This window comes from Tursiops truncatus, chromosome 8, assembly GCF_011762595.2.
Source record: "Tursiops truncatus isolate mTurTru1 chromosome 8, mTurTru1.mat.Y, whole genome shotgun sequence".
Classification (NCBI taxonomy): domain Eukaryota; kingdom Metazoa; phylum Chordata; class Mammalia; order Artiodactyla; family Delphinidae; genus Tursiops; species Tursiops truncatus.
In genome coordinates this window covers 38,307,608-38,329,965 of record NC_047041.1, presented here as the reverse complement: position 1 = coordinate 38,329,965, position 22,358 = coordinate 38,307,608, and the positions used below count along the sequence as shown (strand labels likewise).

General features: G+C 48.7%; 1 protein-coding gene and 1 long non-coding RNA gene across 2 annotated transcripts in view; one reads left to right on the top strand and one right to left on the bottom strand.

The window, feature by feature from the left end:
- The first annotated feature begins 2,564 nt into the window (after positions 1-2,564).
- ENDOD1 (endonuclease domain containing 1) overlaps positions 2,565-22,358 on the top strand; it is a 30,703-nt gene continuing 10,909 nt past the window's right edge. The window contains exon 1 of the mRNA XM_019923789.3: positions 2,565-2,964. Within this exon, the coding sequence (XP_019779348.1) occupies positions 2,665-2,964 (300 nt within the window). The 5' untranslated portion in view covers positions 2,565-2,664. The remainder of the gene's footprint in view (positions 2,965-22,358) is intronic.
- On the bottom strand, positions 6,412-12,881 carry LOC141279324 (uncharacterized). The gene is made up of 3 exons (XR_012333363.1): positions 12,794-12,881; positions 11,294-11,335; positions 6,412-6,461 (listed from the first exon to the last, which is right to left on the bottom strand). It is a non-coding gene; the product is annotated as an uncharacterized lncRNA (long non-coding RNA).

The window sequence follows — 22,358 nt, the reverse complement described above, 5'->3', positions numbered from 1 at the left end:
GCCCTATCTGAAGGGAGACTTGGAGGAAATCACCTGGCACTTGGCTGATCCAGGTTGCTAGGAGAGATGAGCAAACACAGGGCAAAAAGTGCCAGCATGTGAAAATCTTCCCTCCAAGTCTCCACTGCCTTCTCAATGCTCTACGTACATTTCACATGGTTAAGTCATTGATACATCCCAATAAACAAATCCACAAATAAATGAACAAGACAATTTCAAGTGGGCATATGTTCTGTGAAAAGATTAAAGGGGGTGGGGTGATAGTGCAGAATGGGCGGTGTGGTTCCGGTGGTCAGGGAATACTTCATAAAGCAGGAGACATTTCTGAGTCCCAAATGACAAGAAGGAAGGTCCAGAGCTGATGTCCACTTGGATAAAACAACAAGTGTAACAGCCCTAACATAGAGCTTGGTGCTTTTGTGTGTATAGAGAGGAAGTTCATTTGTATCTGGGGCTAGAGAAGGGAGAGGCAGGATCTTGTAGCTCATGTTAAATATTTGAGATTTTTCAACTTGAAATGAGAAGGCATTGGAAGTTTAAAACAGCACTTGACACGATATAATTTGCATATTTAACTAATCACCTTAATTGTTCTGTGGACCCCTTGGGGGCAGGAGAAGTAGGTAGAACATCTAAGTAATACAGGTGAGAATCGATGGTTACTGACTTAGGCCATAGTGTTGAGAATGCACAGAAGTGGCCAAACTCAGAATAAATTTTGGAAATTGAAAATGATAGTTTGGATGCAGAAGGAACATGTGACTCCAAGTCTAGTTGTTACTGTGACATCACACTGCATGTGTCTTTTTTTTTTTAAGAAATAAATTTAGGTTTCATTTCAGGGGCCAAACATAGGCAAACTTTTCAAGTATTGAAGCCTCCAAGGAACTGGTTCTTAAGCTCCAAAATGTGCTCTTCTGACAATTTCTCTCCTATTTTATTGGTTCACCTCATGGATTTGCTGTGACTTAGAGGAAAGGCCAGGCTTAGGAAGCAGACGGGCCTGGTTCAATTCTGGCTCAGGACTCACTGATTATGCCCTCTTGGACAAGCATCTGAACGCTCTGGTCCAGTACCCCACGTGGCACACTGAGGAAATAAGATTAAATAATAAGATGTGAGTGAAGGCACCCTAGTAGGCTCTCTGCTTCTGTCTCAACCACCACTCCAGTTCAAGCTACCATCTCTCATCTGGATCTTTATAAATGTTTTGCTTCATTCATTCTGGGCCACTCCAGTTTGCCCATTTCTGCCCAGAAAGCAAATGTGATTGTGTCTACGCCATTGAAAGATTAAAATCCTCCACATGATTTATATAATATTTCTTTCCAAACTGCAGGACATGAGCCATTAGTGGGTCATAGAAACAACTTTGTGGGTTACCAGCAGCATGTTTTTTAAAGGAGAACAAAATAGAACACAGCAGAACTACTAGATTGCAATGTCAGTTTTAAGCATAAGGATTATTACATGAAGCTTGTTTTCTCAATATGGGTCCGTGTCCTGCTGAAAAATGTTTGACGGCCTCTAGCCTATGATCCCCTGAATGCTGTGTCTCCTGCCTCCTTTAGCCCTATTTCTCATAACCTTCTCCCAGGTCTCTGTTCTCTACCCACACCCAACTTCCTTAAATTCCTCCAACATATCATGTTCCCTTCTGCTGGGAGACCCCTTAGCCCATGCTGCTTTCCTCTTTGCCTAGTTCATGTCAACATCTTGGTCTCAGACCAGACAACACTCTTCAGGCAAACACGCCCTGAATCCCCGGAGGGGCAGGTTCTCAGAGCTCCACGTTCAGTGTGTGTCATTATTCCTTTAATAGCTTGTTTCTTTGATTAACGACAAGCTTCCCCACTAGTTTTCGTCTGCAGGACCGCAGGGACCCTATTCTTGTTTACCACTGTACCCAGTCGCTGAACCCAGGTTGGCACATAGGCACTCAAGAAAGAAATATGAATCAACCGACCTACCAACCAGTGATGTTGGCCGGTCTCGTTTCTTTCTTGGTTTTGATTCTAAGCCTCGCAGCACCAAGTAAACCACAAGAGCTGTCCTATTTCCCTAGGTTAGGAATTTCCTATAAGAGGATTTTTAACTTGGGTCTCCTGGCTTCTGATCTGCTGAAACTTCATCAAAGTTGTGTCCGTGTGTTGGCGGATGAGCATTTCGTTGGGAAGGGGGAGACTGATTTCCGTCGGATGTCACTGGGGGTCCCTGCCCATCAGAGCCAAAGAGCCACAGTTCTGTGGGCATCTCCTGCCGCCTCTTTGCATCCTTGAGGATCCCTGGGGCGCGCTGGCTCAGGAGGCTTCTAGGCTCCCAGCCCCAGGGACGGTTACTTCCCGTTTCCTCCGATTAAGCGGACCCGGTTCATACCCTTCAGTCTTGGGAGCGCGCGTCCCTGAGCCTGCGAGCGCAGACTGCAGAAACCAGGCTGTGCAAGTCCGGGTGCATCCCCGCGCCCGGCGCCGGGCCTGCGCAGCCATCTTCAGGGAGGAGGGTGAGAGGGAGGCGCGGCCTCGGGACGCGGACCCGCCCCTGCCGCCGGGGCCGCCCAGCTCGGCCCGCAGAGCGGTAGCTCAGCCGCGCCGCCCCCGGCTTCCGACTTCCCCGCGGCCCCGCTCGGCGGCCTCGCGCTCTCCCCGCCCGGCCCGCAGACGCGCCATGGGCCCCGCGCGCTGTTTGGCGCTGGGCGGCCTCCTCGCTCTGGCGGGGCTGTTGGAGGGCCGGCTCGTGAGCGAGCAGGAAGCCGGCTTCGGCGAATGCGACCGATTCTTCTATGCCGGGACCCCGCCCGCGGGGCTGGCGGCCGCTGCCCACGTGAAGATCTGTCAGCGCTCCGAGGGCGCCGAGCGCTTCGCCACCCTGTACAGCACCTGGGACCGTATCCCTGTGTACTCGGCGTTCCGCGCCGCGCGCCCCGCGCCCCTGGGAGCCGAGCAGCGCTGGCTAGTGGAGCCGCAGGTAAGCGAGGCGCTTCCCAAGCCCGGCCGTTGGGCTGGCCTCCCAGGGCACTTTGCAGACACCGTGAGCGGTAGGGCGGGGAAGGGCAGCCCCAGCCTTCGGTGCCAGCGTCGGGAAACCCGGGTTTCCACCCGCCCCACCGCGCCCCCGGAGTTACAGACTGCCTCGTCCCCTGTCAAAGCCACGGCCAGAGCTGGGCGATCTGTGAGCCTTGGCTTAAGCCTCAGGGGTCCGAGGCCCCCAGTGGGAGGTGGTTCTCTCTGCACTTCAGAGGAGACATCTGCAGTGTCTCATTCACTTCCTGAATAATGAGGACAGTGAGACGGAGACCCAAGAGACCACTCAAATCTTCGGGATGCCTAGGCTGGGAGCGCACAGGTCGTTGCCACAATTCTGTGGGATGGGTGGGTGAGTGGGCATTTTCATGCCCATTTTACAGAAGAGGAGATCAAGGCTCAGCGGGGCGATGAGACTTGCATAAAGATGGGGCAGGTCTTTTGGCTAGAAGTTCACTGCCCTTCCTACTAGGAAAAAGCTTTTCTTCTGCAGAGGCCACCTGAGCCTGAAAAGCCTTCCCTTCTGCACAGGACATTGAGTAAATTCGATCTGAAGTTAATGTTGGGTTAGGACAATGAAATAAAGGTATGGATTTTTAGAAATGCGATGGGATAGTTACAAATAGTAGGGACATTGACTACCTCCTACTAATGGGAAGAACAAACCTGTTTCTCCTGGCTCTTCATATCTATATTATCAGACCACTTGGAAATTGTGTCATCTCTCAGGGTTTTCTGTTTTGTCTGGTGAGAGTGAGCAGACACTCCAAGAGGCTCCCAGAGGTCCTGCTGAAGCTGCCTTCACACACCCTGCCCTAGGTCTGCGCAGCCAGCCTCCTGTGGAGAACACCCTGCCAGGCTCCCCTGTCCCAGCAACCAAGGACACCCGATCTGGGGGAGGAGCTGAACACTCAGCCCACCCATTCTTTTTTTTTTAAGAACTGGTTGACCTTGATCTTTTCTTGTTTTACTTTTTTTAATTGAAATATAGTTGACTTACATCAGCCTGCCCATTCTTGATGGCCACAGCTGCCTAGGCATTGTGAGCAGGGGACTGGCGTTCAGCTGTTTTATTCAGAGCCCTGGGTTGTAATTTCTATAGTATCATTCAGTTATTTCTGGCTCTAAGACCTTGACCAGCTCTCAGGCCATCTGCACCTCCGTCTCTTTACCTTCTCCACAGCCTGTTGATGTCAGAACCTTTGAGATCAGGCATGTGAAAAAGCCTTTGTAAAGTATACACACTTAAGGCATATAGTAACCTAAAGTCAGTTTGCCCCCATCTGCACCCCTAGAGCTCTCTGTGTTTCCCCCAGTTCCCCAGTATGCATGTGATTGCAGACCTGTGAGGAAAATAGATGACCTGGTCCTTTCTCACCGAGGATCTCATGGATGGCTTGGGGAGACAGAACGCACATGTGAGGAAGACGTGGGATGCATGCTGAACAAATTTCAGTTAAATCCAGAACTACCACATTTAGTAATCACCCACTGTGTGCCAGGCACTTGGGGTGCCAGGGGAACAGAGTGTAGCTCTGGGACTCAAAGGCTTCCTGGTCTGCTGGGTGACGAGGTGGTAACACCTCTGATTAGAGCCACGCTGCATGGGTTTAAGCCTCAGTTCTTCCACTGACTTGCTGTAAACTTGGGCTGGTTGACTTAGAGGTAATAACAGGGTGATTTTGAGGATTGAATGAATTACTCCATATAAGGTTCTCGTGCCTGGTATATCAGTCCTAGCTGTTATTATGACATAAGCAAAACATCCTCAGTTTAAAAGGGTAGAAGAAGTCTTATTAGATTTAATCCGTCTTGGAGGTGACGGGGTAAGCCTTTGGGTCAGGGTGACGTTTGTGCTTTACCTGAAAGGATGAGGCGGAGTTCAGAAGGGAGACAAGGACAAAGACATTCCCAGCAGAGGGGACATGCTGTGTGAGAAGCGCATGGCTGAGTCAGGGATTAGTGTGTGGGGAGTGGTTGGAGCAGCTAACCCAGTACAAGTGAGTAGATGACTCAGTGAGCAGATGACTAAAGTGCTCAGAATAAAGAGGAGTGATGGAAGGGAGGGGTCGGGTATGAAGGAGTGATCAAGGAAGGTTTGGGGCCGGGGTGTGGAGCAGAGCCATTTATGCAGTTATTGAAGGAGCCCGAAGGAGCATGACTCATTCAGCAGAGAGGAAACAGAACTTCACATAGGCAGTGGAGACCATGGGCCCTGGTAATGAGGGATAGGACTGGAGAGGTAAAATAGGATGCGGAAGGAGGAAGGAGCTGGTGGGGTGGGAGGGAATAATTCCAAATGGCAGCTCCAGAGGTGAGAGGTACAGTGGTTCAGAAAAGCACAGGAGACCAGAGTTCCCGACTGGGGAGGTGGGAAGGGCCCAGTGGCTGAGCACAACTGGAAGGATGCTTTTCTCTGCAAGACAGCTTTGTGCTGCCCGTCCCTTCCCACTGCAGTGTCCAGTCAAGTCAGCCAGGAGCCAGGGGCTATTAGGAAGGAGGCAAGGAAGGAGAGAGGGGGGAGAAGCCGCCAGATTGCCATGCTGGCAGGCTCTGGAGCACACTGCAGCAAACCTGCCCCCCCCGCCCCCCCCCGAGGCCTGCCTCCCAGCCAGTGTGCCCACTGCAGAAAGATGCTCAGGGCTCAACGTGGACTTCTGGCTGCTTCCAAGCACTCTGTAATGCTGAGTCACCTTGTGCCCACATCACCTCTTTAGGAAGTTAGTGTTACCAAGAGGCCCAGCAGATAGAGGAAGAGGCAGGGGACCAAAGGAGCTGGGTGCTTGCCTTCCGTAGTTAGTCAGGTAGGGCTGTTCTGACCCTGAAGCTCCTGAGGCTCAATTAAGGCAGCTTGCAAGGCTGTCCTGCAGTTTCCCTTTGGGGAGAGAAAAACAACAACAACCGAAAACCTCCTGAATCGAAGATGATAGAAACTGAAGTCACTCGTGCGTAAAACCTTTAGGGTGTTGTAAGCACTCTTGTGCTTAAAAACACAGGGACCCAGACTTCCACCCTGCAGAATGCAGTTTACAGGGGCCCCATGCCCTGGCTCCTGTCTGTAGTTCCAGCCTGTCTCCTACCCCTCCCCACCCTCATGTACTGTTCTAGCATTATCTAGCTGCCTGGAGTGCCTCTCATAAACCATTCTGTTGGTCACATTTGTTCCTTTGCTCATGCTGATTCCTTTTGCCCCAAATGCCATTTCTACACTGCCCCCATCTTGCCCCTCACTGCCTCCCTACTCCATCCTTTAAGACTGCCGAGGTGTCACCTCCTCCAGAAGTAAGAGCCCACCTGAGTGAGGTCCACTTCCTGAGTTAGGTCCACCCCACAGTGCTCCCTGTAATTTCTCTAGTTTTTTACTTACCACACTGTTTTATACCTACCTGCTTGTGGGTCCGTCTCTCCAGCGGAGAGACTGAGGGCTTGCATTTCTAGTGCCTAGGACACAGAAAGCACTCAGTAAGTGTTGAATAAACTCATTTGATGTTCGGAGGTTCAGTCAGGCAGCAGTGGGTGAGATATTCTGCTTGGGCTTCCTTGGTGGAGAGCTGCCTGCTTTAGAAGCTTGCCTCCCAGCTAACCAGCAGCCACTGTTCCAAACATATTCCATATGCAGAGCTGGAACCTTCCTCTAAATCCACCCCACCTGTTCTAGCTCCAGCCTTTGGAACTACCCCAGATGATTTCGATCTCTTTAGCATCAGATGACAGGATCCCGCATCTGAGGGGCCTTCTGAAGGACATAATGAGAACTTTAAAAGGAAGCGGAGGGACTTCCCTGGAGGTCCAGTGGTTAAGACTTTGCCTTCCAGTGCAGGGGGGTGCAGGTTCAATCCCTGGTCGGGGAGCCGAGATCCCACATGCCTCCTGACCAAAAAACCAAAACATAAAACAGAAGCACTGTTGTAACAAATTCAATAAAGACTTTAAAAATGGTCCACATCAAAAAAAATTTTTTAAAAAGAAAACAGAGGAGACAGAGGGCTGTTGTGGGTTTAATGTGGAATGTGGTCACCTTTAAATTGAGAATGGGGAGAAGGCAAGAAAGAGATGAGACAGTGTGTCCCTATTAGCAGGACAGAGATGGTCCGGAGGGTTTGCAGTCAAAATTGAGAACTGGGTTCTGGTTTAGTACAGGGAGCCTCAAACCTTTTAGTTGCTCAGCTCATTTCTGTTTAATGGAAGAATTTTTGGATAAGGTACTAGTGATGCCTTTGCGAAGGATGTTGTCAGTTCACGCTAGAAGCGAACGTATAAGACCCTGTCATTTTTAAAAAAGTTTTTTTTTGGGGGGGCCATGCCATGTGGCATGTGGGATCTTACTATCCCGACCAGGGATCAAACCCGTGCCCCCTGCCGGGGGAGTGCAGAGTCTTAACCACTGGACCGCCAGGGAAGTCCTCAAGACCCTGTCATTTTGTAAACGTGAATATTGGAAGGAACTGGTTTTATATTCTGCTTATACTTCTTTAATCTTACAAAAATACTGTGAGGTAGATCTTATTCTCTTCATTGTAGAAATGAGGAAACTGGCTCAGAGAGGTTAATTGTTGTGCCCAAGGCCACACAGCTTGGATTTGAACTCATGACTAGTTGCTCCTAGTCCGGAGCTCTTTTGATGAACCATGGAGATCTTTGACTTCCCATGGATCCACTGCGTTAATGGTCATAGGACTTCAATTCTCATCTTTTATATGGAAATCTTAATTTCTACTCCATTTCTCTTTCCCAACAGTCGTAGGACAAGTCAGAGCACATATCTGGCCACGTGAATGTTGCTTAGGTGTCAGTGGCTCCGGAGAGAAGCAGATAGTCCTGCTAACGGCAAAAGTGTTTTCCTAAAGGGCCCAATGAAGTCATATTTCAAATCTTAGTAAATGTATGTGAACAGTTGTCACAGCTAGAACCTCGATTAAGTCCTTAATTTTTAATTTCCATCAGTGGCTTCTTGCTTGCACTTCCTGAAACTGTTTGACACACTGTTTCATTTGTTCTAACATCAGCCCTCTTTTAATTGTGTCAGAGAACAGATATAAAGAAGATATCATACACATCTCTGGGTAAGGGACACAGCAAACAGGACAATTCTGATTCTTCCTTCCGCGTTAAGAAACGTGACTTTAGGGGCTTCCCTGGTGGCGCAGTGGTTGAGAGTCCACCTGCCGATGCAGGGAACACGGGTTCGTGCCCGGCTCTGGGAAGATCCCACATGCCGCGTAGCGCCTGGGTCCGTGAGCCATGGCCGCTGAGCCTGCGCGTCCGGAGCCTGTGCTCCGCAACGGGAGAGGCCACAACAGTGAGAGGCCGCATACCGCAAAAAAAAACGAAAACAAAAACAAAAAAAACCAAAGAAAAAAACCATGACTTCAGATCCCTGCTCTGCCACTTACAATCTGTGTGATCAGATTCTTCCAGTCCTATTTTTCTGATCTGTTCATTAAAGATAATAACAGTGTTGACTTCACAGAGTGGTCGTGACACATAAACGAGATAACACACATAAGCACGCAGCATAGAACCTGTAATATGGTGAGGTCTTAATAAATAGTAATGTGTACACTATTAAGGTCTTTCTCTAATAGATGTTAAACACACACACATGAATGCAATGTTGGATTAGATAGGCAACTCCTGCAATTCCACAGATCTCGCCAACAACCTAAAACATCCAACTGTGTATCTTCTCAAATGCTCGGTATATGTCCCACATTCACATGATAGGTGCTCAGAAGGTACATGGTGAGAGATTGAATGAATGGACGATGGAATGGACAGGTGGATGGGTAGATGGATTTAGGTGATTGGAAAACCAAAAACAAAACAGGTGCCAGAGGCACCTCCACCCTCCTAGACCTGAGCAACCAAGAGGGGTGTTGTCATAAGACGAACAGTGAGCAATTGCATTCCAGCCTACTCTGCTAAGCCCGAGGAGGGCCAGGAAGCGCCGGGCTCACAGCGATGGTTCCAAAATCAATTGCTCACAATTTCTTCCTTACTGGAGTGCAGATAGTAAAAACAGCAGTCATACATGCTACCCTTCACTCCATTTTTCTCCTTTTCTGGCTATTTCTTCATCTTTGAATTTAGTGTTTCCATCTGATTCGTGGTCATTCTCAGAAGCGAGTTAGGGTACTTGCCCTGTATCGGCAGAACATTTTAGTGATGTTTTGTCTTGGAACAGTCTAGTGGTGATGGAGCTGTGCACCATTCTTTCAGCCCAGACTTAAATTTGGACAATCCAGGAAAGGAACTATCATTTACTCATCCCTTACTGTGTGCAAGGATCTTCACAAATTAACTCATTCACAGAACAACTCTAGGTCCTATGACCCATGGTTTATAGTTTAGGAAACTGAGGTTCAGCATTGTTAAATAACTTATCCAAGGTCACAAAGCTGCTAGATGGCAAAGTCTGGATTGGAGCTTATGGCTGTCCCACTCCAGAGCTCTTAGCTCTCTTTCTGCTGTACCATGCTGCTTTCCACTGACAATGTCAGTATTTTCTCTCCGGATTCCAAATTGACTGATTTGTTATTTTATTTTATTATTATTATTTTTTTAATGTGGTACGCGGGCCTCTCACTGTTGTGGCCTCTCCCGTTGCAGAGCACAGGCTCCGGACGCGCAGGCTCAGCGGCCATGGCTCACGGGCCTAGCCGCTCCGTGGCATGTGGGATCCTCCCGGACCAGGGCACGAACCCGTGTCCCCTGCATCGGCAGGCGGACTCTCAACAACTGCACCACCAGGGAAGCCCTGTTATTTTATTTTTATTTTACTGAACTGATCCAGTTCTTTGGATGATGTCTGGCTTGGCTTCTAACACACCATCCTGGAAATCTCAGTTATAGCTCATGGTGATTGAATGGAGCATTCCTTGAGGAATAAAGATTTTATTTGTTGGGCTTTAATTCCTCTTCCTTTTAAACTGTCAGCTGTACAAGCGGAAATATGAGAAAATAAGTCCTCCCGTTTGCCAGTAGCTTTCACTGCCAGTGATCTGATCTCGCTCCTAGAATTCCTGTTAGTTCAAAAATGTTTTTCCTTCATGTTGTGTATCATGTCTCCTGAGTGGTCACGTACCCTTTTGGTTAGTAGAACTTGACATCTATGGCAGCAATAATTCCTTGCCTGCTGACATATCTATTTGGCCACTGAAAGGAAGGAGAAACAAAAAAGAAACCAACTCATAGGGTGAACCCAAAATAGAAGCACCATTTAGTAGTCCAGTCATGCTTTTATTTACCCAGTGCCTGACAGACGTGTGGCTCATTCAAAGGAGGTCAAATGAGGGCATTTAATATTTTTAATCAAAACTGAAAATATGAGTACTTCACCTTTTGCAGAGTAAATAGTTGGATGAAATAGGATTTGAAAACATAAATTAGATTACATGTTCCAGTTGACTTGCAAGGTGCGGTTGAATTGCCCAGGATGCATGATTGAACAGGGACCATGTAAGGAAATGGCCACTGTTTATGTATCTGAAAGACTGGGCATCCATCATAGTCTCAGGACACACGGAAACACAGGGAAAGGAAAACTGGGTTTATGAACCAGAAAAAGGTCTTTTGTCATTCTTGGATATTTGTGTTGTATCTGGAACCATGGAACCCATGATAACATTGGACACCTCCTTCACAACCAAGTGGACCGTTCGGGGTGGTTGATGGTCTTGCTTCTGCTCCTCCGTTGACAGACTTCACCCCTCTAATCCCTACCGTCTGCACCCTGAGATCCAAGCTGCGACCATCTTCATCCAGGCCTCTGCAAAACAGCTTCCTGACTGGCTAACGCATCCCACCTAGGTCTCCACCTGGAAGCCAGAGAAATTCAAAACATTCATCTCATTGTATCTCCAGTGGCCTCACTGGAAACGCTTCAGGGCTCCCCATTTCTCTTCAGATAAAGACAAGTCCTTATCAGGGTCTCCAGAGTCCTGCGTGGTTGGTCTCCCATTCCCCTTCTGGCCTTATCTGGCGTCACACATTGCCAGGCCTTAACCTCCTGCCACTTTGGCTTCTTTCTATTTTGTTTTTGTTTTTGTTGTTTTTTATTTCTATGTTCTCTCCCATCATAGGACCCTTGTACCCGCTGGGCTTTTTTGTCTTCCGTGATATTCCCACCTAGGTCAACTGCCCATAATACTCTCTACCAAACACACGTTTCTTTGCTAGTGTGGTACAGTAATACATTTGTTGCGTGACTGATTGAGTGCCCCCGATTAGACTGTAAGTTCCATGAGTGCAGGGCTCAGGCCTGTCATACTCACCATCGCATCCTCATTGCTTAACACACTGGCCAGCAACCTTTTCTGTAAAGGGCCAAATAGTAAATAGTTTAGACTTTGGGGCCATATGGTCTCTTCTGCAACTATTCAACCCAGCTGTTCTAGCACAAAAGCAGCTGCAGACAATGCATAAATGAGTAGGTGTGGCTATGTTCCAAGAAAACTTTATTTATGAAACAGGTGGTGGGTCGGCTTTGGTGCACAGGCTGTAGTTTGCCAACTCCTGGTCTAGCATGATGCCAGCACTGAGTAAGTGCTTAATAAATGTTGAGTTGTGAGCATCCAGCAGATATGGGTTGAACACCAGCGGTGAAATCTGAAAGCTTTGCAGTCTTATTCCTATCATGGCATGGCAGCCTTAGATCTAGACCTACAGACAGTTTCCTTGAACCTTTTTAATGGGGTGCTGGTGGTGGTTCTTTATCATATTTAGGGGTTTTTTTTTAGGATTATAAAAGTAATATGTGCTTATGGTAAAAAGATTCTTCTGAGCATTTTGGAAGTATATAAAGAAAAAGATCCGCTTTTCACAGATAGCCAATCTTCACAGTTTGTGTGTTTGGGTGTATGTGTGTGTGTAACATTCCAGAAATTTCCATTACATATAGAGAGATGTGCACTCTCACATCCTTTATTCTAGTCAAGGCTTAGCACCCTTTTGGACTCTGTGAAGCCACATCTAACGAGCCTCTCAAACAGCACACTTTTTGATGAGCAAGTCTGCACAGAAACATAAACAATTGGTCTCATTAAGCATTTTCGCTAGAAATAGAAGGCCTGGGGACTTGAAATGCAAAGTTTATTTCATCAGCTTTTTCTCTCAAGTCTGTATCATGTATAACTGACTGATGGCCTGAAATAATCCTGCTTTCTTCCCCCTCTCCTCATTCCTGAGCACAGGAGGTGTTATCCTTCTCCTCTTATAGAAGAGACGGGGGCCCGGGGAGTCACTGGTCTGCCCGAGGTCACAAGGCCAGTAAGTGACAGAGCTGACAGATCTCCTCATTTCTAATCTGGTATTCTGTTCGGTCACTAAACCCTGCTGCCAAGTAGTCTCACCTTTAGAGGAACTTGAAAAGCTCACGAAACCCAAGAGAAGAGGTCAAAGAAATGGAAATGATTTTGCCTGGGGGCAGATTTACTAGCCTCTGAGGATATGTGTGACACAACATTGAGAAGCAGATGCTGTCTCTTTTGTGCTAAAGACAAGAGGTCTTAAGCTTCAACAGCTTGAGGAGGGTTGAGGTTGGATGCAAATAAATCATTTCCTGACATGAGAGCTATGATGCTGTGGAAAAGGGTCCAAGGGCTATCAAGTCCCCTTCTCTAATGATCTTTAAGATGAAGGGTACGTTTTGCCTGTTGGCTTTGGAGAAGGGCCATGTCTTATAGTTAGTTACTATCTTGTGTGGAGATTAGCTATGCGCCTTCCCCAGTTTTCAGATGAGGGTGATGCATAACTGAGTTGATAGTGAGTGGTACCTCATAGGCTGCCGTTCTGCACCCAGGGAGCTCTTTGACCAGGCTTGTCACTGCCCTTGCTTTTCTGCTTCCATATCGGATGCCCTTCTGCTCCTGGGGCTTCCTGCCCCAGGCCAGTCAGAGCCTAGGAGTTTCCTTTCACTTATTTACATCATAAATGTGGTCACAGCCAATCAGCAACAAGAGTTCATCATCAATTTGTTCTCTTCTCTGTCAATGAATTGGGGTTTAAGAGGTAGGCATGCAATTAGAGGGATCTTCAGGGGCAGAAACAAGCTCACCCTGTTTATTATCTGTTCATCCCTTTATTCATTCCGGGGCAGCAGGGGGAGAATGTTAGCGTTGCAAAGGCTGAGTCCCCAGACCTCGGCTGCTTGTTGATCCTTTTATCAGTGTTGTTATTGTCGTCAGCATCACAACCATTTATTGAGTTCTTGGGTCTAAGCCCAGAAATAGGAACCCACGATGTGCCCTGCCCTCAGGTGTCTTGTTAACGTAGTCGGGAAGGCAGACCAGGCATAAGAAGTGGTTTACTGAACTCTTTCCCACCAAACTCTTAGGCCTGAAGGGGCGAGGATTGGGCATATGGAGTTGTTAAGAAGATTGGTTTTATAGTGAGACAAAACTGGGCTGAGTCCCAGCTCTGTCAGTTACCAGCTGGTTGACCTTGGAAATGTTACTGAATCTCATGGATTCAGTCCTCATCTGTGGCCTGGAGCTCATAAATCATTCCTACCCTGTGGATGAGTTAGGGCGGTTCAGTATGATTGCGCTGTGTCTACACTCTCAATACGTGTATGTTAAGCATGTGGAATGAATAAGTAACCTTTGCTTCCCAGCCAGCGCCTGCCTTGGAGACAACCAGGATGAGGGTTACCGTGCCCTTAGGTCTGACCCAGTGTTATTGCTGAAATGCCCTTACTTCCCCCGTACTCCTGCTTCATTGCTGCCTTGCCTGTGACAGGTCTCCACTTTTTCTGAGTTCAGCTGTTCCTGCACTATCATCTGTGTTCCTTTTCCCATTGATACTCTCTGTTGAAGAATTTAGTAGAAGTGCCTTCTCTCAGTCCCCGGGTGCCCCTCTGATCTGTTCCAGATCTTCTGCAACCAAGGCACACGTGTCTCTTCCTTTGTGCCCGAGATTTAATCCAGGTGTCTAGATGGTTCGGTTCCTGGCCTGCAAAGTCCCTGCCCCGATTCACTTGGGTTCTCATAAGAGTAAGACTCCTGAGGTTTCAGGCTTTTTTTTTTTTTTTTTTTTTTTGCGGTACGTGGGCCCCTCACTGTTGTGGCCTCTCCCGTTGTGGAGCACAGGCTCCGGACGCGCAGGCTCAGCGGCCATGGCTCACGGGCCCAGCCGCTCCGCGGCATGTGGGATCTTCCTGGACCGGGGCACGAACCCGCGTCCCCTGCATCGGCAGGCGGACTCTCAACCGCTGCGCCACCAGGGAAGCCCGTCAGGCTTTTTGATCCATGAATCATAAGCTTACCCAGGCTTATCCGGGTGAAGGGCAGGACCGTTGTACGAGATCACTGGTAAATTCACAGGCACAGGAACAGGCCTCAAAGGATCCAGAACAGGGAAGCTTCTAGAAATCAAACAGCCCCACAGAGTCTTCAGGATCTTTCTCCCACCCTCCTCTGTCTTTTCTCTCTTAACGAGTTCTTCTGCTTTCCCATGGGTCAGGCTGGCTGCCAGTCCTAATGTCCATCTAGCAACCTTCACACCCTGACTGTTGTCAGGCTTTGAGCTTCTTGTATCGAGAACCCAAGAGAGCCATCTGGTAGGCTGCTGTCCCTACCAGGCTGGCTGTCCCTTGGTTATGCCTGGCAAGGAGGTGGGTAGGAGAGGGTCATGTGCTAAGAAATACCACTCTTTTAGAGATAGTGTCAGAAGTACTTGGTTAATTTAGAAGTAGGGGTTGAATGTGGTGCATTGGCTGACAGGGTAGGCATACCTGGTGGTTGGCTGGGAGAGCCCAGAGTGGGCAGCCAGATTAGACTACTCAAGGGACCCTCACTACTCAACAGAACCCATTCTGAATACCAACCATGTGTGTAATTCATGCTACGAAAGGCCCCGGGGTGGGTGTGATCTCCTAGGACTGGGTGAGCTGGGGTTTTGGGAAGGCTCTTACTGAGGCTATATCAGCCAGGGTCTGGGAAGGAAACAGGTGGAACTCTCAAAGTAGTTTAACTGACAGAATTGAATGAAGAAACTATTTGCCGAGAATTAAGGGAGGCGACAAGATATGGTGAAGTACCCAGGGCCTAGCCATCGCAGGAAGCTGTCACCATCCCAGGCCTGTGGGGTCAGCGGGGAGCTGGGGAGAGCTGTGACTGCAGAGGAACTCAGCCAGAGCCAGGACCACAGCAACCAGGTGGGAAGGGAGCAAGGGAATACATCCTCTCTCTTCCCCGCTCCCACGGGCTGCCCCAGTCAGAAGCCAGAGGGCCAGAGAGCTCAGATGATGTGGTCCCGAGAAATCAGCCTCCTGGGACACAGAGCAGAGCACAGGAGAGTGGAGAGTGGATCTGGGGGGCCAAAGGAGACCACCCAACACAGGAGCGGTGAGGTTGGAGCTGGGCCCGGGCACCCAGCTAGCATATAAGTAGCGGAGTGGAATGGTGAAGGCCCCCCTCCACCAGCGTTGACAGGGGCAGCAGTACAGAGGGAAGCAGGGCAGCATTTACATCACAACCATGTAACTGACTCGGCTGGGGGACAGGGATTGTCCTTTTCTGGTTGAATGTAAGGGAAGACTTGAGAGAGGAGGTTGGAGAAATTGGGGGTGGGGGGAGTCATGACTATGCTAGTTTGTCATTTAACCCGGAAGTATAGGATGCTACTGAAGATGTTAGAAAGAGCAGTGAGGTATGACCCGAAAAGTATAAATAAGCAAAAAGAGACTTCTCACTTCACATAGGAATAAGGCAGGAAATTCATGGTTATCCATCTTGGGGATCAGAATATTAGCTGCTCTGATGGGTGGAGGATCCAAATGGCCCTGTAGTACTTTATTCTCTTTCTTGGCACTATCATCCCAGCTCTTGTGCTTTGTGGATAATACCTCTTGGAAAGTATTAATAGCCTGTGAATAAATTAAGCCCAGCTGGGCCACTACCAGAAAGGATGTAGTAAGCAATTGTGTTTCACTGCTGTCCATGGACCCCCTGCATCAGCATCACTTGGGGTGGTGGTTAAAAATGCACTTTTGGGGCTTCCCTGGTGGCACAGTGGTTAAGAATCCACGTGCCAATGCAGGGGACACGGGTTCGAGCCCTGGTCCGGGAAGATCCCACATGCCGCGTAGCAACTAAGCCCGTGCACCACAACTACTGAGCCTGCAGTCTAGAGCCCGCAAGCCACAACTACTGAGCCTGTGTGCCACAACTACTGAAGCCTGCGTACCTAGAGCCCGTGCTCCGAAACAAGAGAAGCCACCGCAGTGAGAAGCCCGTGCACCGCAACGAAGAGTAGCCCCCGCTCGCCGCAATCAGAGAAAAGCCCTTGCGCACCAACAAAGACCCAACACAGCCAAAAATAAAATAAATAAAAATAAAAAAATTTTTTTAAATGCACTTTTGAGCCCCACCCCAGGCCTACAGAATATACCTCTGGTGTGAAGTACACAAATCTACGTTTTTAAATGATTTATTTTTTATTTTTTGGCCGCGCTGCGCAGCATGAGGGATCTTAGTTCTCCGACCAGGGACCAAGTTGCTTCTAATACAGATTGAATTTGGAGAACTCTAGATTTAAGGAAATATCACTAATTTGTTGTAATAGCTGTCCAGGCAGGGGCTTAATTCCACCAGACACAAAGGAGAATCTGATAGGGATCCAGACCAGGGGTTCTCCATTTAGAATCACCTGGAAAACTTTTTAAAAAACATCGTGGGGCTTCCCTGGTGGCGCAGTGGTTGAGAGTCCGCCTGCCGATGCAGGGGACACGGGTTCCTGCCCCGGTCCAGGAAGATCCCACATGCCTGGAAGATCCCACATGCCGGGAAGATCCCACATGCCGCGGAGCGGCTGGGCCCGTGAGCCATGGCCGCTGAGCCTGCGCGTCCGGAGCCTGTGCTCTGCAACGGGAGAGGCCACAACAGTGAGAGGCTTGCGTACCGCAAAAACAAAAACAAAAACAAAAAAAACCACATCGTGCTGATCTCCAAGCACTACCCCCCCACCTTAAGCTTTTTAAAGCTTCCAGGTGATTCTAAGAACCTCTGATCTCTGAACACAGAAGGTGGAAAAAATTAGAAGTGGAGATGTCTCAGTTTAACTGACTTGTTTGAATTCTGTAACACATTGTCAAATGCTAAGAATAATTGCTCTGGAAAAGAAAACAAGAGCACAGAATGGAAAACTGGCTTCAGTGAGTGAAGAGGAAGATGACCAGGGGTGTTGTAACTTGAGAAGGTACCGGAGGTCTGGAGAGGTCTTAAAGGCGCCCGCGCACTTTCTCAGGCTCCCGGGAGGAGCAACTGGAGGTGCTCCGCGGGAATTTGTTTGCTCTCGAGGCCGCCCCCTGGCCTCTTCTCAGGCCTCCCTTGCCTGTACCCAGTGCCAGTTTAGGATTGGGGCATTTTTTTTGAACCTCCCCCCTTTCATTTTTATTTTTTCAAATTCTGAAGACAGAGGAAGGTCTGAAATGGAAGTGCAGCATCCTTTCATTCCCTCCTCTGTTACACCACCTTCCGACTTAGGAGGAGAGAACTCTTAGGCCCTTTGTCTCCCTTCTGCACGGTTCACCCCACACAGACATGCGCCACGCGCCTACGATGTGCGCAGCACAAGGACAGCTGGAGACGCTTCCTCCTCCCCAAAGGCAGGGAGGTGTGTGGGCAGCTTGGGGAGCCCAGAGGAAGGGTGATTCAGGGGGAGGAAGGCTGTTCAGGAAATGGAAAGCACTGCATTTCTCATTCCTTATTAAAAAAAAAAAAAAGGAAAAAGCATCCTTCTAATTCTTCTAAAGCTGTTTCTGTTCCCAAGAGGATAAAGAATATTTTAGATGCCAAGCAGGGAGGATTTTTTTTTTTTTTTTTTTTTTATGAAATGGGTGGGTCGGAACTCTGCTTACTTCTTTCCTGAGAGCTGAAAGGCCTGGTGGTTTATTCCTCCCCAAATGTCCTTCCGCGGCTCTTGTGGCCCCTCTGGCCTCTTGTTTCTTTTCTGAAAGGCAGCTCTTTCCCAAGCTGGGTATTTTTCGTGGTGGGTCCTCAGATCTAGTTCATTCTTACTTGTGGGAGTGTGCAGAGGGCCTGTCTGCAGCGTCCAGCTCCAGCTCTGATAAGATTATCTGATGTTCCGATTTCAGCTGCAGTTTTAGTTCCTTGTAAGGGGGGGCCCTCTGACCCACCTGGTGATGGGCAACAGGGTGACAGCAACTCTTAAATGTCTGTGTGTGTGTGTATCACAGTTCACACAGCAGAAACAAAATTGGAACACCCGCTGTTCCACTCGTCTAATGATTTAACTCTGGTTGAAAAATAAAACAGACCCCAAAGGGAATAGCCTCTCTGTCCCCACAGAGTTGGATGGGAGCTCACTAGGTCTCCCCCATCACAGGATCTTGTCTGAATCATTCCCAGCATGTGCTTATCTAGCTGCAGCCTAAGATTCTGCTGAGGAAGGAAACTCCACCCTTCCCAGGGCGAATCAGTGCAAAGTTTCACCACCATTTTTTTTTTTTTTTTGCGGTACGCAGGCCTCTCACTGTTGTGGCCTCTCCCGTTGCGGAGCACAGGCTCTGGACGCGCAGGCTCAGCGGCCATGGCTCACGGGCCCAGCCTCTCCGCGGCATGTGGGATCTTCCCGGACCGGGGCACGAACCCGTGTCCCCTGCATCGGCAGGCAGACCCTCAACCACTGCGCCACCAGGGAAGCCCCTCACCACCATTTTGATCATCCTTCTTGAGGACCAACTTTCCCAGGGGGAAATCCTGGAGCAGAACTAGAGGACAGTCCATTTTCTCTGGAGCCCCTCTTTTCTTGTCTGCAAATTGGAGGAAATCATATGTGCATGTGTAGGTTATTGTGGAGCTCAAGGGAGATAATTCTTTCAATGTGTCGCAATTAGCTCACTGGTGTAAAGGGCAGACCCTTCCCCACTTTGTCTTTGGAGATCAGCCTGCCCAACAGGATGGTTCCCTCATGTTCCACAGTCCTCAGCACTGTCCGCACTCCTGGCAGCCGCTCATCAGCAGCAGGGCCCCCCTCGACCCCTGCACCTGCCAGCTGCTGACACAACGCACCCAGTCTTCTCCCTGAGCCAGACTTGCTTCTCACTGCACTTGCTTGGTCCCCTCACATCAGCAGGGCCATTAGCTGTCACCTGCAACCCTTGGCCCCGTCCCATCCGGACACCGACGAGTGCTGAAGCTTCATGTTTGTGTCCTGCCCCTGTCCACAGCAGCTTCCTTTCCCCCCGCCCCAACCAGTGACAAATTCCCCCATTGCAAATCTGGACCAGGTGACATTGGTCCCTGAGGTGTGTGTGGATTTCGCAGCCCAGGAACCCTCAGGGACAGGGGCTTCTGTTCACCAGCCCGTCACCTTGTCATCATCCCTGTGAGATGCTCTCAAGCCCCAAGATGCTCCCTTGTACGGAGACCTAGGTAGCCCCACCCTCCCGATGCCCCCTCTTCCTTGGATGCAGGTGGGGGGCTGGAGGACAATCTTCGCTTAAACCTGTAAGCCCTGCTTCTCCAGCTAAGGCTGCCTTCACGTAAAAACTTCTCAAACGGAGGTCTGTCTGCAGCCTCCTCTTGCCCATATCCAGTCACTTCCACCACCTGTCTTCCTTCCTGAGCCCCCTGTGGAAATCGCCCTTTGAAGCCTCACTAATGACACTTTAATCATCAGGGCCCCCAGGCTTTGTCTCCATCCTTCCCTTTCCTCTCCGAGCAGCTGCCACACACTGATCCTCCTCTCGGAGAAGCTTTGTCCTCCCTTGACTTTCATGTGACACTAGAAGATTAATTCTCCTAGGCTCCATCAGTTTCCCAGTTGCCCCTTCATCCCCTCTCTCCCCTCCCCCCCATCCTCTAGCCTGGCTTCCCTGTGGCTTTTGGCCTCTCTTCTTCACTTAGAGGCATGGGCAGGGCTAGGAGCTTTTGATTCTGTGATGATGCTGGGCATAGGCTTGGCTCTGCCACTTATGAATTGGGTGAGCTTGTAGCTGTCACTTACCTGAGTTTTAATTTTCCCGTGTGTAAAATGGAGATGATGATAATACTTACGTGATAGGGTTGTATGAAGAGCCAATGGGATGCAGCAGTGCAGTGTTTTCTAAATGATAGTCATTTGCAGACCTGCTTCACAAGAGTCATCCTATACTAGCATTTACTTGAAATTTGGTCTTTGCATTGACTTTAAATCAACTCATTAGAAAATAAATTTAGTCTTATCCTAAATAATCATATCCATGAAATCATGTGTAGGAAATGCTGGTTATATCTTTCCCAGAACACGTTAAACATAAATGCATAACTATTAAAATATCAATAGAAACATCCATTGGTTCACTTCTCATTGTCCACAAGGCACCATGGGGTTACATGCACTGCAGTGCAAGTGTTTTTTTTTTTTTTTTAAGATTTATTTATTTTTACCTATTTATTTATTTTGGCTGTGCCAGGTCTTAGTTGTGGCATGCAGGATCTTTGTTGAGGCACACGGGACTTTTTTTTTTTTTTTTTTTTTTTGGCCGCATTGGGTCTTCGTTGCTACGTGCAGGCTTTCTCTAGTTGCGGTGAGCAGGGGCTACTCTTCATTGCGATGCTCGGGCTCTAGGCATGTGGGCTTCAGTAGTTGTGGCACGCGGGCTCAGTAGTTGTGGCTCTTGGGCTTGGTTGCTCCGCAACATGTGGGATCTTCCCACACCTGGGTTCGAACCCGTGTCCCCTGCATGGGCAGGCGGATTCTTAACCACTGTGCCACCAGGGAAGTCCCACATGGGATCTTTTAGTTGCGGCATGCAGACTTCTTAGTTGTGGCACGTGGATTCTTAGTTGTGTCATGTGGGATCTAGTTCCCCAACCAGGGATCGAACCCAGGCCCCCTGCATTGGGAGCATGTCTTACCCACTGGACCACCAGGGAAGTCCCCTACAGTGCAAATCTTATGTGAGTCACACCACAGTGCCTGGACCCCAGAAAGCGTGTGCATCGGGTTGAGCCTTTGTAACTCCTCTGTGGCCAATCTCACCTTTGTGCCCAAGCTCCAGTTCTGTATCTCCAGCTGCTATCAAATATTTCTGCCTGTCAATGTAGTCTCCTCTAAAGATCAGCCTGTCCAGTTTCCCTCCACTGCCCCTCATTTCCGGGTGACCTTGGATCCAGCCTTGGACATCATCTTTTACCTTCCACGGACTCTCCTGCATCAGCCTTCACATCCCGACGCTCCTTCCTTCCAGAATCTCGCACATGTCCTTCCCTATCCATTCCCTCAGCTGCCTTGTGGTCCAGGCTTTCCTGGCCAGTGCCGGCAGGTGTATATCTCCCTGGAATTATACATCCCTAATGACGCTCCAGCCTCAGAAGCCATCAGGGAATGTCCCCTGTGTACAGGTCAAGTTTAGACTTGAAAGCATAGCATTGAAAACACACAGAAAGCAGAACGGAGCAGTAGTGCGTTAAGGTCGCTGAGGTCACACCATGTGGGTTTGCGACCTCACCCTCCCTCACCGAAAGTGTGACATCCTCACGCTACTCAACGACTGAGCCTCAGTTACATCTTCTACAAAGGAGGTCATAGGGCTCCTGTTAGGATTTAAAAAGGTATGTTCTGTAAAACACTTACCATGGTGCCTGCTACATAGAGAGCGCTCTATGAGTCGCAGTTATAATTATCCTATGATTAGTTATCTGTTATGTCAGATCATTTATAGTCTGGCCCCCGGCTATCCCTTCCAATTAAACCTTTCACTTTTCCTTACTCAGAGTCGCATTTTCACAGGCTGCTCATCTCTGCCCTCAAGCCTTTGTGTAGACGTCTCGTGAAGCCTTACTAACCTTTCTATTTTTCTAAGTTTATCAAAATCTTGCACATCCTTCTAACCCTGCCTCAGCTTTTGTTTTCTCCAAAAAGTAAGATATCTTCTCTGACCTCATTTATTGTGCCCTTCCTTCCTCTGGATCCGATTTTGCTCTTTTTCTTCATCGCGTTTATTTGGCACTTAACTTTATCTGCGTTGCACTGTTGTTTTTTCTCGGTTTCCTACTTAACTTCGTATGTATCCGTATCTTGTTTCCTTAAGTTGAGCGTGAGTTTCTTGATGTGGAGGCCTATTTTGAGGCATGTGAAGCAGTGATTAAGAGCAGCAGCTGTGGGGATGGACTTCCTGAGTTCATGCCATGACATCACCACTCACTAACTGTGTGACCTTGAGTAAGCTACTTAATCTTCACGTGCCTCAGTTTCTCCACCTGTCAAAATGTGATAATAAAAGTACCTAGTTTTCATGAGTTTAGATGAGTGAATACTTAGTGCAGCCTCTTACTGATTTAGTACAAGTGAAATTCTTAGAATAGGGCCTGGCATATAGTACCTGATAAGTGT